The sequence below is a fragment of the Camelus dromedarius genome, chromosome 7 (genome assembly GCF_036321535.1).
Source record: "Camelus dromedarius isolate mCamDro1 chromosome 7, mCamDro1.pat, whole genome shotgun sequence".
NCBI lineage: Eukaryota > Metazoa > Chordata > Mammalia > Artiodactyla > Camelidae > Camelus > Camelus dromedarius.
In genome coordinates, this window is record NC_087442.1 from 83924224 (window position 1) to 83938945 (window position 14722).

The 14722-nt window shown below is 42.7% G+C and overlaps 1 protein-coding gene across 1 annotated transcript; it reads right to left on the reverse strand.

Moving 5' to 3' along the window:
• Positions 1 to 5413: 5413 nt before the first annotated feature.
• PURB (purine rich element binding protein B) lies at positions 5414 to 13975 on the reverse strand. Its single transcript, XM_031454581.2, has one exon. It carries the CDS (start codon positions 13934 to 13936, stop codon positions 13019 to 13021), a length of 918 nt encoding a protein of 305 aa, XP_031310441.2. The 5' UTR covers positions 13937 to 13975; the 3' UTR covers positions 5414 to 13018.
• Positions 13976 to 14722: the final 747 nt, after the last annotated feature.

Genomic DNA, 14722 nt, shown 5'->3' on the forward strand with positions numbered 1-14722 from the left:
CATGTGTGATTTGCTTTTACCTTGATAATATTCAGAATCCCCAGGACCCAAATAAAGGATCCAGAAACTGCCATGGCAGAATAGTCATACTGTCTTAACTGCTGCCACTCTTTGGCCACAAGTAAGTTTGTAATGCCACAAAATGGTTCTAGCAGAGGGCGGTGACACTTGCCAATTATGGAGAGTTCAGCTCTTCTTTTGGGAGCCTGGATCAGTCTGGAGAGTTGGACTGGGAACATCCCCTTTGTCAGCCATCTGTTAATAGTTACTGAAATCTAACAATGCTGGAGCACCGTCTTGGCTGAGAATAGGTTAAATGTGCTCCTTGATTCAAAGTTAGTACAGTGAAAACATGACACTTCCTGGTGACTGAATCCTGGGAAGAGCAGATCTGTGGGCATAATGGGCATGCGGAAAGGCACACTGTTGGGCTTAAGGACCAAAGGATGCCTCCGGCCCTGCTCTAGAACTCATGTTAGCATCCATGACAGGCCTGGCCCTTAGAGGGTGGATCAGAGCAGCTTCTAGGGAAAATAGAAGAGCCAGCCCCATCAAAGTGTGGCCTTTGAAGGCCAAGTGGTAGGTACAGTGTATAAACACCTTAACAAAACCCCCCAAAATTCAGAATTCTCCATAAACTGTTTCTTGTCCACAAAAAGAAAACCTTGAGTTGATAAAGTTTGGGGAAAGTTGAGCACTTGTATTCAAAAGAGAGCCGGCAGCCCCACCAGATAAGGTGTGGTGTCAGATGAGCAGACAACTGAGACCCCACTTCCCCGATGAGTCACTTGCCTGAGTGATGTCACCAGCTGGGTTTTCACTGCCAGGAAATCAGCAGCTGCTGGGCTAGAACATTCCACTTTGCTGACAACAGCTCTCCTTCCTCCAGAAGACAGGTTCTGAGGAAGAATAGCAGAAAGCAAACATGCCCTCCCTTTTCATGTTATTTATACTAGGGAGTGAGGAACTTACCTTTCTGTTCTGAACTGTGCATTATAAGGGACACTGTGTATTCTGTGAACTCAGAGCTTCACAGAAAAGCTTCACGATCAGAAGCAGCTAGATGTAGGTATAAATTTTTTAATGTACAGACAGACAGAATTCACTGTAGGTTATATAACAAACTGAAAAAAGCCAACAAATTTTCTTATTCCTAAACTGAGCAATAGTCTCTTAACACAAAAGCTGGGGGCAACTGGATTATTAATTTTATTTGCAAGTTGTTTGCCTGAAAGGGAAATGCACACTATTGGATCTATGAAATTATCTATGAAACATAACCAGGAAATGGTCTGTTTATTAGAGCTCATGAAATAAAGACATTTGTCTCTAAAATCTGGAGGCTGGCAGTGTTTTGTTTTACTACCAGAGAAGATGTATTTGCCTGTGCCTGATTGAATGGAACCTAAAATAATGAAAATTAAATTACTTTTCAATTTCTGCATAAGAGTGGTTCGCTCTGTGGCACAGCTTAATAATAAGATATGTATGTTAGAAGATACCATGGAATATTGATAGCCATCAGTGTACTAACATGGATTCCTTCTTAAACCTATTGAGCTAATACAACATTTTTTTCAGTATAAATCAATATATGCACAAATGTGATGGCCATTTAATACTGTTGAGATTTTAAATGTTATGAAAAGATTTCAAAAGGATGTATGCTAAAGTATTTAACAACTTACCTTTAAGGCATGGATTTGGAGAAATAGCACATTCAATTTTTGTTTCTTTATGGTGATTCTCTTCTGTTCACATTTGTTAAAATGAGTATTCATTAATTTTTATAATGAAAGAAAGTTTGGAGATCATAACACGCTAAAAAGATGCCTACCACTTATGAGGGGTACCAAATAAATGAAGCCAAGGACGACAGTTTTGAGGGTGGAACATTTAGGGAGAGCATCCCGGCAGAGTCCTGAAGGTGAGAAGATGGGGCAGCCCGTGTGATGGTTGTGTCTTGGCCAGTCCTGTACCCACAGGCTCGAAAGCCTCAGTGCATCCCCCGCCTCCAACTTCTGTTCTATAAACTGCCCTTGGGAATCCTGATCTATAGTTGAATAAATGGACCACTAAGCTCATTCTTACTAACTTGGCTCTTTCTTGGTTTGACACCTAGGTTAGGGAGAATACAAAATGACATAAAAGGAGCTATTTTCAGGTCCACATTGCTCTATGTCACTGATTTCATATTGAGCACCTTTCCAGTCCACTCCCGCGATGTGACTTTAACCATTTATGTTCTGGCAAGGACATGATTTTAACATATAGAGGGCGTGGTACTTATGATTGAGTTGAGTATCCTAAGCTGTTCACCCTGATAGAAGACTAGCATTTTCTTTCTTGATACAAATGAATCAAATCAGCATGCTTTTCTTTTTTTTTTTTTTTAACTTGGGGAACTAATTCAAATTTTGTTCTCAGGATCTATATCCTGAAAACATTAATGAGTGTGACAATTTCTATATCTAACTGCCTTTTTGCAGAAGCCATCTGCAAAAATCCACCTGTGGATTTATCACGTGTCATCTTAGGCTCTTAGCATAGGAGTGTTCTTTCTGTGGCGGTGTGGTGTAGCAGATCAGAGAACTGATTTAGATGTGTGTTCAGTCTTGCCACCAACCAGTTTGGAGACCTTCATTTGGCCCTCTAAGAGGTCTACACAAAGCACCGTGGAAGTCAAAGAGAAGTTACCTCTTGCGTGGAGAGTATGTTCTTTTACAGTTTCAATGGTGCTGTCTCTTATGAGGAGTAAATGCCAGGGCCAGGAATTATGCTGCAGATCAAATTCTCTATTGCTTGGATTGAGGTCTGGTTATTAGCTAGGGAGACTGGCTTACTCAGATCTCATTAGGAACCTCTTCATCACCTCTTTTGAGGGAAGCGTGGAAGAGGAGAAGGAGCACGTATGGGACCTGGTCGGAGCCCAGTGCTAGGGCTCACTGGCTGCATGAGCTTGGAGTACACGCCCCTGCAATGGGACCTTGCCCCTCCCAAATCCTAACTATGATGAGAATGCAGACCAGGGTTCTGAGTGAATTCTCCCACTCCTTCCTTCCTCTGTCCACCTCTGAGCCCACTTCCATCATGCGGGTCTGGGGAAGTGGCTTCTCAGGATTTGAGACTGCACAGAGCAATTTTACTGAGGAGGGAGATTCATCTACTAAATTTGAAGTGCAGTGCATCCTAGCCCCCTGGAGACCTGGAGTCACATAAACCATGTTTGAATCCTAAATATACCTCAGTCCAATGTAACTTAGCTCCTCCTAAAAACTTCTTCTTTCTCTAGACAACACTGTAAGTTCCATTTGGACCATGGACCAAATTTTCTACACCTAGTACAATACGTGGCGTCTAGCAGCTACCCAGTAATGAGCTGAATGAATTTACAAATGGTATGACCTCACAATGTTATGAAAAGTATTTCAGTACTCACCACCAGGTGGCTCTCATTTTCCTAAGACCCAGTGGCTTCTCAGGGGAAACTAGACACTGTTGTAGGACCTTGAGGATTTTTACGTGTTAAAAGACACTTGCTCAGAGTCACACTATTAGCTTATGACAGATTCAGGGATAGAACCTAGCTTACAACATTCAAAATACCAAAACTCCGAAGTGATACCCCTATTCCTTGAGACGCTGGCTCCAACAGCGCTCTTCAGGCTGGAGCCTGGCTACATGTAGTCCTTCAATTTGTGAGGTGACAGTTTCACATCAAGCTAAAAAATTCAGCAGGGCTATGGCAGAACTGAAGCATCTGGGCAAAGGCTTCCTGACTTCTGTCGGTTGGTGGCAACTGAGCTCATTTCCCCTAGACCTTTGGTGATTTCTGCAGCGAGCCTCGAAGTCTGGTCCTCGACTGGCAGGACATGCATCACCAGAGAACTGAGAAATGCACCGTCTTAGGCTCCTTCAGACCTGCTCTGTCAGAAACTTGGAGGGGAGCAGGTGGGCTCGATAATCAGCTCTCTAGGTGACTCTGGTGCACACTAAAGGGTTCTCTGTGTTTGTATCTAAGTCCCAGATTTCCCCAGTGAGGGGACTACTAATACAACGCTCAATGGTTGCATTTGCAAACTTTTCTCAAGATTAGTTATTTGGGGGGTTAAGTGGTAATGTGGGTGACTTAGGCACAGGAGTCACAAGGTGACAGTCTACATTCAGGGAATTCTTTTTTTTCTTTTCTTTTTCTCTCTAGCAGAGATTCCCAGCTCTTCATCCCTTTCCCTTCTTTGTATCATATGATCCCCACAGGCCACTGGTTCTCATCGCTGACTGGTTAGAATCACTTGGGGGGAGCTCAAAAAGCTCTGTTTATGTCCCAAAGATTCTGATCCAGTTGGTCTGGATGGTGTCTGGGCAACAGTATTCAAGGCTCTCCAAGTGGTTCTGCAGCCAGTGTTGAGCATCATTGCCAGAGACTGAAAAAGTGGACAGTCACAGGAAAATCTAGTATGTATGTGTGGGCTGGGGTGGTGGCAGGAGTAATTATTTTAAGTGTATGAGCCCGTAATGTAAAGAAAACATGGGGAGAACTCAAGGATTAAGCTACTGTGGGTCTTTTCCAACCCCATTCCTCATCTTCAGAAAAGCGTAATTCACGTAACAGTGTACTTCAGTGATTCTCAAAAAGTGACCCAGAGACCCCCCCAGAAGTCCACAAGACTTTCAAGAAGTCCAGAAGTCTAAACTATTTTTCCAACGACATTTGTTATTTGCCTTACTCACTTTCATTTGCTCACAAGTTTACCATGTCTTCCAGAGGCTACATGACACATCACTGCTCTGTAGCACGTGGAATGTGTACTTTTTTGTCTTAAAAACAGTTCAGTTTTTAATGACAGGTATCAACCCATATAGCCCTGAAAGGTAAATGCTCCTTGGGGGTCCTCAGTAAATTTTAAGGGAGTAAAGGGGTTCCTGAGACCAAAAAGTCTGGAACCACAGCCAGGATCTATGGACATAAATTTTTATTTTTCCTTTAGCATTGGTATATAGAAGACTGGCCTAACCTGCTCCCTAAGCAGTCAGTTATGACAAGTGATGAGTGAACACCTGGGGTAGCAGTTTCTTTACAGCCATCAGGAAATGACTTGTCCTAAAAGCCAGAACAGGAAGAAATTAGGGGAAGCAACAAGTGACCCACTTAAAATACGAATCAAAGCATGAAACTAATTTGCAACTTTGATTTTCTCCGTAGATTGTTTATTAACTAGAAAAGGGTTATGGGAAGCCAGAGGGTCCAGAACTGGCTGTATTTCAAATGAAATGCGCAACAGCTTTTAAGTCATTTCAAGTGGGAACTCACCCAACTCCAGACGCATTTATGAACCCAGCAGATGGTGCGTGGTATTTCCCTCCCGGTCAGCACGTAATTCCTTAAATTAGAGACACCAGCACAAGACTGTCATTCACGTTTCCGCATACTTTTATTTGTTACAAACATACAATTTTTTAAATATAGACTGTAAAACTCCATTTGCAAAAGTCTGCTATTGTTAAGGAGTGCACACCAGCAGTAAGGATTCTTTCTTCTCTCTGAGTTTTTTCTGTCAGTTTTGCTAGTTAGTGGTAAACACGGGACCCGCCATTTTACAGACCTGTCTGAAGCTTCTGGCTGTATTCACATTGTTCGTTTGAAGCAGCCCTGCTCGTCTCAAAATTGACTGGAATCTGAGCTTCAACCTCCAGGCAGCGAGATCAACAGCCCGTCTAGACTCTGCTTTTGAATGGTTTCCAGGAAGTATGCTTTCTGAATGGGTACTGCATTTCACGGATTTGTTTGAATTGCCCATGCAGCTCTGTGTTTGTTAAAGTGCATTCTTCTTTGAAAAAGTAAGAGGAAGAATCTTTATTCTTTAACCAAGGTACTTAAAAAAATGAACTTTTTGGTCTCTCAGCAGATATTCCCAAATTGATCCTATCGCTACAAATTTTAGTGTTCTATTTACAAATATTTATAGGGTTAACAGGTGGAGGGGACCTTATAAAATTATAAAGGTGCGGCTTCTCTTGAAGCAGAAATCAGTTCTACAAACTCATACACAGGAATACACACTTGGTTTACAATGCACAAGCATGTGGGTATTTACAGAGACTGACGACATCCCCCCAAAATACCCCTTTAAAGTAACTTCCAAACTAAACTCTACAGTTATACATCGAGATCAGGACGCTCTGTCTCCTGCTATCAAGATTTGGTTTGAATTCAGATTACTTCTGTAGATTCTCTACTGGCAGGACCTCAGTCCCAACTTTGGAGTGAAGAAAAATCTAGTCTAAGGAAGCCCCTGGTAGGTTACGACTGGCAGTGAAGGTTCCTATAGAAAGTGTGTTGTCTGCAAATATGTACCAGAAGATGGACAGACTTCTAAAAATGGTCTTGGAGAAACATCTGGATAAAGGTGCAAAAGGAATAAATCCCTACTAATCATTCTAGAACTTTAGAAAAAAAGTCTATATACACCAATAATCTTATCAAATACTGATAATCATTGGGGAAAAAAACCCTCAATTTACTCACCTGCTACTGTAACATGCAAAACTATAGGCTCTTTTTTTTTATTTATGCCCTATTCTGATTTAAAATCAGCTTCTGGACTTTTGCCCAATCTATTAATTTCTAGGAATCCAGAGCTTTTGACAGAGGTGTTGCGTGGGCTGTGGGCTGGGAGAAAAGCGTTGATGCTTCGTATCAGAACAGTTTAAAATGAAACTCAAATTCATACAGTACAGATATACTTGTTCTTCAGTTTTCTTGGGATTCTCCCTGCAGGTAGATGTCCCAGGAAAAGTTAAAAAGGGAAGAAATCTACTACTTGCCATTCTATTTCCAAATATGTATAAAGATTTTTTGAGCCAGCCTGATGTTGCAACAGAGGGCAGGACTGGAGATGAGAGTTTGCCTTTAAGAAATGAGGTGATCTAAATCAATTTTCTTCAAAGGCTTAGCCATTGATGTCTTCAAAGTAGAAAAGAAAAGAAAAAAAAAAGACAAACTCATGTCTTCTGCAATATGCTAGTGGACAATGAACTTGAAAAGGTCTATTGCTTTCTCTCCAATACTCTGGGCCCACATTTCATCATACTACAGGTATGATCAGCCCTCTCTTATCCAATGCAATGGGTATTTTACATATAATATAAGGAAAACGAAATTTACTCCTAGGCTCAAAATCCCATGGTAATCAAGAGTACAGTCATATTTTCATCAAACTCTTTGTTAGAATCACCTATGGAAAAAAATTAACATTTTGCATCAAATAAAGCTCTGCCCTCCTGTCATTAGAAGTCATACTGAGCAGTGAAACTACCAATATGGCATTTGCAGTTACTTTAACATGGCTTTCCTATCCCAATTGGAACGTTTGATTCAAGAGGCATGAGTTCGATTTTCAAATGAAAAGAAAAAAATTGCAAATAAAGGTGATTACATTGATGGCATATTCCCTATTTCATTAGGAAATATAAAATACATTCATAAAGGTCTCACTCGGATCAGGGGTACAGATACCAACTGGAAATTACTGGAGTCTTCATTACACAGTATTACTACTTTCCAAATTTAATCTTCATACTGACAACTGGACCACATTTATTGAAGTAAGAGTGTTAAATCCATCAGTAATGAAACTAAGTTTTAAGACTGAGGGCTGGGAACAGCAACTTTAACCAAATAGCAGTTAGATACATCAAGAGAAGTTATCTTTCAACAGTCTGCTATCTCTTGTAACTTCTGGGGCTAACATTTGAAAATTAATGACTTTGCTTTTCTAGATTAAAAACTGGGGAAATAAGGTTTAAATCTGCCACTTCCACCTCACACCTGGAATTTCAAATGGGGCATTGACATTCACGTCTTTCTTTTGTGTCTGTATTTTTAAGGTAAACATGGTTGTTTTTTTCTTTTTTCCTTTTCTACAAACAATCTCCCCTCCTCCTCCCCGGTCCCACCCACAAACCCATAATCCAGTTTATTCAATGGGAATAGTTCAGTTTAGGAAGACAGCTAATTGATTTACAGTACTCTAAAACCAACCCTGAAAACTGGTAATCTCATTCATTTACTATAACTTTAGTGCTGTTATTGACAGAAAAAAAGTTACCTTAAGGCTCAAGGGAAAGTAACTTATTAAATTGTGAATGCAGCATTGTTTACTCTCCCATCCATTGGAAGCTAGCAAAATGCATTCTTGATCAATAATACAAACTTCCTAACATTAGCAAAGATCTCTACTCATCTTACACAGAGTTAGAACAATATTCATAAGCAAATTATCTAGGGGAGCCTGAGAAACCATGATCCACATCACACAAAGATTCCATGTTATTTCATGATCAAAAAGTGCTTTATCTTTGAGAAATATGTCAGTTAAAATGGAAATATACAATGTAAAAAATCACTTGACACTTTCTCAGGTGAAGTACAAAGTGGAAAAGAGCAAAAAGATGGGAGGCTCTGCTCTCTGAACAGGCCCTATGCATGGGACTCTTAGGGTATACAAAATTAAAATTGTTTTAAAAGTTAACAGTGGAATTTTACACCACCATATATATTCTAAAACCTGAGATTGGACATCAAAGCAGTCAACTTTGTTACTTATCAGAGCAATTCTGATACTTCCTAAAAAGAGAAGACAACTCAATTGAATCAATAACTCCGGGGTCAAAAACAGTAACATTCCCCAATTAACAAGGAGACAGATCACAAACGCATTAGGTACTAAGAGTGCTGTAGAAATGACTCTCGGCAAACGAGTCATTTTTACATAAGAAAAAGTCACTTCTCTCCTTCCCCTTCTCACTGATCAAGGCCACACTATTTTCAAATGAATATCTACTGAGAGATCAGTTGTGCATCGGACAAAGTACCATAATCGGGTTAAAAATGAAAACAAAATTTACAGTGAAGAATACCTATGTGCATGGCTTACACACTCAAGCTTCTCCTCAATTTCATCCACCTCAAAAGCAAGGCAGACACAGTTTACCTTTTAACACCTTGTGTAGGGCACATCCTGTGCCCTGTAAAGCCAGTCAAGGTCACGTTTAACAAAGCATCCTCAGCAACTACAGTGCCTGCAGTGTGCAGCCATTTACAGACCACTCAATATGAGGGCATTATTATAACCAGCCTCTTTTGCCCACAACCCTGCGTTTTTCAGATAAGCCAGGATAATTGTTTTGTTTTGAGAAAAATGAAGCTTGAATCTCTTAAAAAAGACCTGCAATTTATTGCAAAGTGATCGAGAGGTAACAAAGGAAGCAGCAGGTTACCGGCTGCCTGCACCAAAGCCTTGCGATCATTTTGCAGTAAATAATTATGGAAAGTGACTTGACAAGTAGCCATGTGAGTGTCACGGCTACAGTCATTTATACCACCTACATGCCTCCCACAGTAACATAGGGTGTCTGGGTTTTTGATTTGGTTTCACTTTGATTTTTTGGTGCCATACAGATTTACATTTTGTACTGTGCAGCATATGCACTGAAAACTTTCTCTGCTGACTACAACTGCCATTCTACTTGAATGACAGTCAGGGACAATAGAAACCAGAAGGGAAGAGTGGTGTCTCACCACAGATTTTTGCTCTTTTCACTGTTTCTAAAATTTGATTTCTCATGTTCTGTAACGGCAATAGTTTGAGAAACAAACATTTTACCAATTATGTGACAAGGAATTTTAGTTCCATACTTCTCAGGAATATGACTACTTTGAACACATGATTAGCCGGGATGTTTGCCAAAGTTGAAAAACAGCCCTAAATCATTGTTCACAGTAGTGGCTGAAAGACAAAACAAACAAAAAAAAAAGGGTTTCCCATAGTCTGTACAATGCCGTTTTCTGACTGGAATCTACAAAGATCATTTCCTGTAATCAGCAATAATTATGAATGAGTTCTGAAAGATAGCCTGTTAATATAAACTTTTTAAACAAACCACACACCAAAAGTGTAGTCTCTGTGCTTTGCAGATTTCTATTGTCCCTAGTGACCGGAATGAGGATGAGTGAATGCTACAATTAATCCACATCCTCCTGTAATCTTCCTGCAGTGAGAAGAGAGGCCATGGACCACCCCCCTGCAGGAAAAACAAACCTTTGAGATTGGTTAAGACTTAAAAACCCACCACTATGACATTTACCACTTAATCTTACATAGGCAGGTCAAAATTTTAATATAAATTACTTTTTCCAACACATAGCTTATGCATTCTTTGCTCCTTTTTTTGGAGGATTCTCAAATTGATATCTAAAGATTTACATATGATATATTACTGTTATATGGTCTAATGACTAAGAAAATTTCTCTGGTAACCAAAGCTGATGCCATATATGGTAGTGTTCTTGGCATATACTCTATATGCCTCAGACCACTTCCACATTCTTTCTATTCAGCTAATTATAGCTTAGTAGCCACTGGTGAAGGATTGTGAAGACCTTGTCATTTCTACAGAATAGAAAGGCAAGGCTAGTTACTGCAATTCAGCCAAACAAAAGGAAAAGAAAAAAGAATAAACCAACCCCTTAAAAAGGAGAGGTACTGCACCTTTGCAAAATTGAACTGGCTCACTGCAGCTGAGCAACAGAACCACCTCTGAAGCAAGAAAACAAGTTGGTCTATACAGGAATTGTACATGTTTTGAAAATGAAAATGTTACAGCAATCAACTATGAGCTGCAACCTTAATTTTCATTGCTGCCTCAGAGTTTGAAACTTAAACAGTTTCTGCAAACCTAATAATGCTAGCTTCTCAGCTCCTTTACTAAAACTATTTAGGGATTTGTTCTCCGCAGCAAAGAAATAAACACTCAAAACACATAGGTAAATACAGCAGGACATTATTGAAAACAGCTGCCTTGTAGTACAAAATACAGTACAAGTATACAGATGTCATTAAAACATCAAAAATACTATTGCTCCCATACAATTTAGGAAACATTCTTTGCAACGGAGAAAAATTTTTAAAAAAGAAAAGCTTTAAAAAAATCTGTTTAAAAAGTCTACTGTGGATGAATGAGAGTAGAGAAATAGTCTGAAAAGGGCACCAATGTTTGTGGCTCTTCCACTGTTTTTTTTTTAAATCTAAGATCCAATATTCTGAATCATAGTCTAATTTTTTTTAAAAAAGCCTAATTTTATATACACAATTATTTCCCTCCCTCTCAGCCACAATTCATGAAAACGATTTTTGTATATTACCTATTTCCCAATAAATACAAAAAGATTGTATAGGTTGAATACCAAAATAAGATAATAAAAAGGGTATGCAATAAATTAAAAGGCAGCTCAAATAAAGGGCAGGCATGCAGTTAAAACAAAAAAATACTAAGATTGTGGAGGTGGGGTTACTTGCCTCCTGGTTGAGAAAGTGTCGCACAAATACCTGAAGACTTTGGAAAGAACGTTAGCTCCCATTCAATTCAAAGTTACCTAGGTCTATGACATTTCTAGGAATACCTTTTGATGGGGCGGGATTAACTTGATTAGTAAAAATCATACTTAAAATCCATTTAAAATATAGAAGAGGCGATCCTTGAAAACCCCAACTTTTATTCTTGAAAGACAGCTGGATAAACTGGCAAAAGCCAGTTTGTTGAAATTTCAAGATGGTATAAAAATGCTTCCAGAATATGGTCAGCATATTCACGTCCACCTCAGCTCCATTCGGATGGATTTCAGCTTCCAAAGGGCACGCTGCTTGAATGACTCATCCGTCATTTGCCAACTTCTGATTGTGAGGTACTGATACAATGGATCAAGTTCTTAAAAATTCATTTTAAAAGAATAAATGATGCTGGAATTCTGGACCTGAGGATCTTTTTAGTATTTGAACAAATCCACAGATTAAACTGAAGGTAGATGAAGACTTCAGTTTTGGTTATATCCAACTTTTCTGTGAGGACGTATATTCCATTAAAGCTCAGGCTTGTAGCCACACTGTTCCTTTTGTAGATACCTTCAAGTTTTCTGGTTTAAAATCCAGCCAACCAGTGGCCGAAACAGCCGAATTAGCCACAATTCACTGGCTCGCACGGTGGAGCCACAGGGATCTGGCTCTCATTCATATTTAAGCCATTTCTTGGTAATGACCTCCATATTTGGAGATCGGGGAAGAACTTTAGTGAGCAGCAACCAATCCACTCAAACAGTTTTCCTTGTGCTTTATGCCCGATTTCTTCATGTGCCTACCTCAGCAACCCCCAATGTAAAACTGCTCTTTTATCTTTGAAAAAAATTTGCCAACTTTAAAAACATTATAGTAATGGATTCTAGTTCAAGGATTGACATCTGAATCCATTTGCATCCCGGTAAACAATTCTGCAGACAAGACATGGGCCTTGGTCCAGGTTCCATGCAAAACCATTTTAAACAAAATAGATCCAATTTGTTTCTGTATTCCCTGGTGGCTTCTTGAATTCTTATTTCACCCCGCCCATGATTATTTAAAGTTGCATTCCTTTTCTTGAAACCTGTACCCTCAAAACTGGGTAACTGTAAAGGCCTCTTTCTTCTCAAGGTTTCCACGAAAATCTAGATCCAAAATGCTGATTTCAATGGGGGTGAAGGGATAGACATTGCAACAGTGAGGTCTGGAAAGACCTTTAGACCAGGTTACCCAGGTACAACGTAAATTCAGCTAGATCTGGGTAACTCAGAGGTGTTCCTTGGCCTATGTGCAAGGATCTATCCCATTCAGGGTTATACTGACGGGCTTAGGAACCTTTGTTGGGAAAAAAATAGAAGCTGAGGCTTTTTCTCAGGTGAGGAGATGCTACCGTCCTCTTTGCAGGTTGCTGTCAATTCCTTGGAACTTTACTGCTTTTCTCTAATTGTCTGTGACTGTTCACTTACGGTTACTTCTCTTAATTAACTATATTATTTAAATTTTTGTTTTCTCCTCTGGGGCCTCCCCGTCTTCCCCTGCACTAGCTCACTGGGGATGAACAGGAACGGGAGCTCTCTGGCCAAGAGGACGGTGGTGGGGTGGGGAGGCCCGTAGGGAAGCTGCGCGTTTCAATCCTCATCCACCTCCTCTCCCTCTGACTCGTCCCCGCCGCGTCGCTCATAAAGCTTATCCCTCTGCCGCTCCTGGATCTCTTTCATCTCATCCGCATACCGACAAAAGGCGCCCCCGAACTTGCCCCAAGCCTTGAAGGGAACAGTGATGGCGTTGCGGTAGGATGGCTTCACCTCGCTCACGCGCAGGAACACTCCGTACTTGTTGCAGCCCACGTCGAAGAAGAAACGCTTAGAGTCCACCGTGATGGAGGTGCCTTCCGGAAGCTCCCCGTACAGGCCGCCCCCGGGGCCCCCGGCGCCGCCGCCCGGGCCCCCAGCCAGCTCGTCGTCCTCGCCGCCGTAGTCGTCGATGAGCTTGGCCAGCGCGTCGCGGAACTCGATGAGGCCCTGCGCGGGCAGCGCAATGGTCTGGCCGCTCTGCAAGCCGCCAGGCCCGGGGCCGCCGCCGCCGCGGTTGACCGTCTGGCGGATGCGCAGGAAGCGGCCGCGCTGGTTCTCCTTGAGGTCCAGGTAGTACTTGCGGTTCTCGCGTACTAGGAACTCGCTCTTGAGAGCGCGCCGCGGCCCACCGCCCTCCTCGGCGCCCGCCGCCGCTGCCACCTGCTCGGGGCTGCTGGGGCCCAGCTGCGCGTAGTGCTCGATGAAGTCGCCCAGGTAGTCGCGGAACTCGGCGGCCACCGCCATGGACAGCGTGAGGCGGCTCTTGGAGCCGCCCGCGCCCACCTCGGCGATCTTGAGGAAGCGGCCCTTGGCGTTTTGCTTCACGTCCAGGTAGAAGCGTTTGTTCTGGATGTCCAGCCGCTTCGAGGCCAGCTCCTGGGTCTCCTGCTCGCCGCCGCCGCGGGACGCGGGCTGGAAGCCGCCGGGCCCGCCACCGCCACCGCGCTCGCTGCCGCTGTCGCCGTCCGCCATCTTCTCGGCCGCCGCCGCCGCCGCCGCGCCCAGGCCGCCGCCCGCCGCCCGCCGCGCTCGTGCCCCCGCCCTCCGCCCTGCGGCTCGCTCTCCGGGGCCCCCCAGCCTCGCCCGCCGGCCCGCTCACGCGCTCCCGCTGCTCATCGCCGGCCGCCGCCGCCAACCCCCATCGCCCCCGCGTCCCGCCCCGCCACTTCCGCCGGGCCCGTTTCCGGCGCGCGCCTCCGTGACGCCACCCCGCCCCGCCCACCACGTCCTCGCTGCCGGAAGCGCCGGGCGGTGAGGCTGCGGGTCGTCGGGCAGTGACGTCACGGGCCTGTCGGGGGCACCCGGGGTCCCCGCGGGGTACGCTGGGAAGGAGCGCAGTGGCGCTTGGAGGCGACGGAAACAGTCCGCTCCTTGTTTGTGGTGGTGGTTTTACAGCTGTGCCAAAACTCATTGAAACGTATGCTTTGAATAAATGCGGTTTATTCTAGAGAAATTATACCTAAATGCAGTTACTATTTGTAGACAAAGAGGAATTAAAGGAGGGAGGATTTGGGGGTCATATGCATTCAAAAGAAAACTAACTTTACAGGATTGCTGGACAGTAATACATGAATGATATTTAGCTTAATACCTGAATTACAGTGAGCGCTCAATAAATGTGGACTCACCGTTAGTTCGTGGAATTCCTGTCATAGTTCTTGGAACATACATGATGCCATCATCGCCATCACAAGAACATAAAAAATGAGTCCTGAACTAAGCAGTGGTAGTGGAGATGAAGAGCCTAGGAAAGGACTT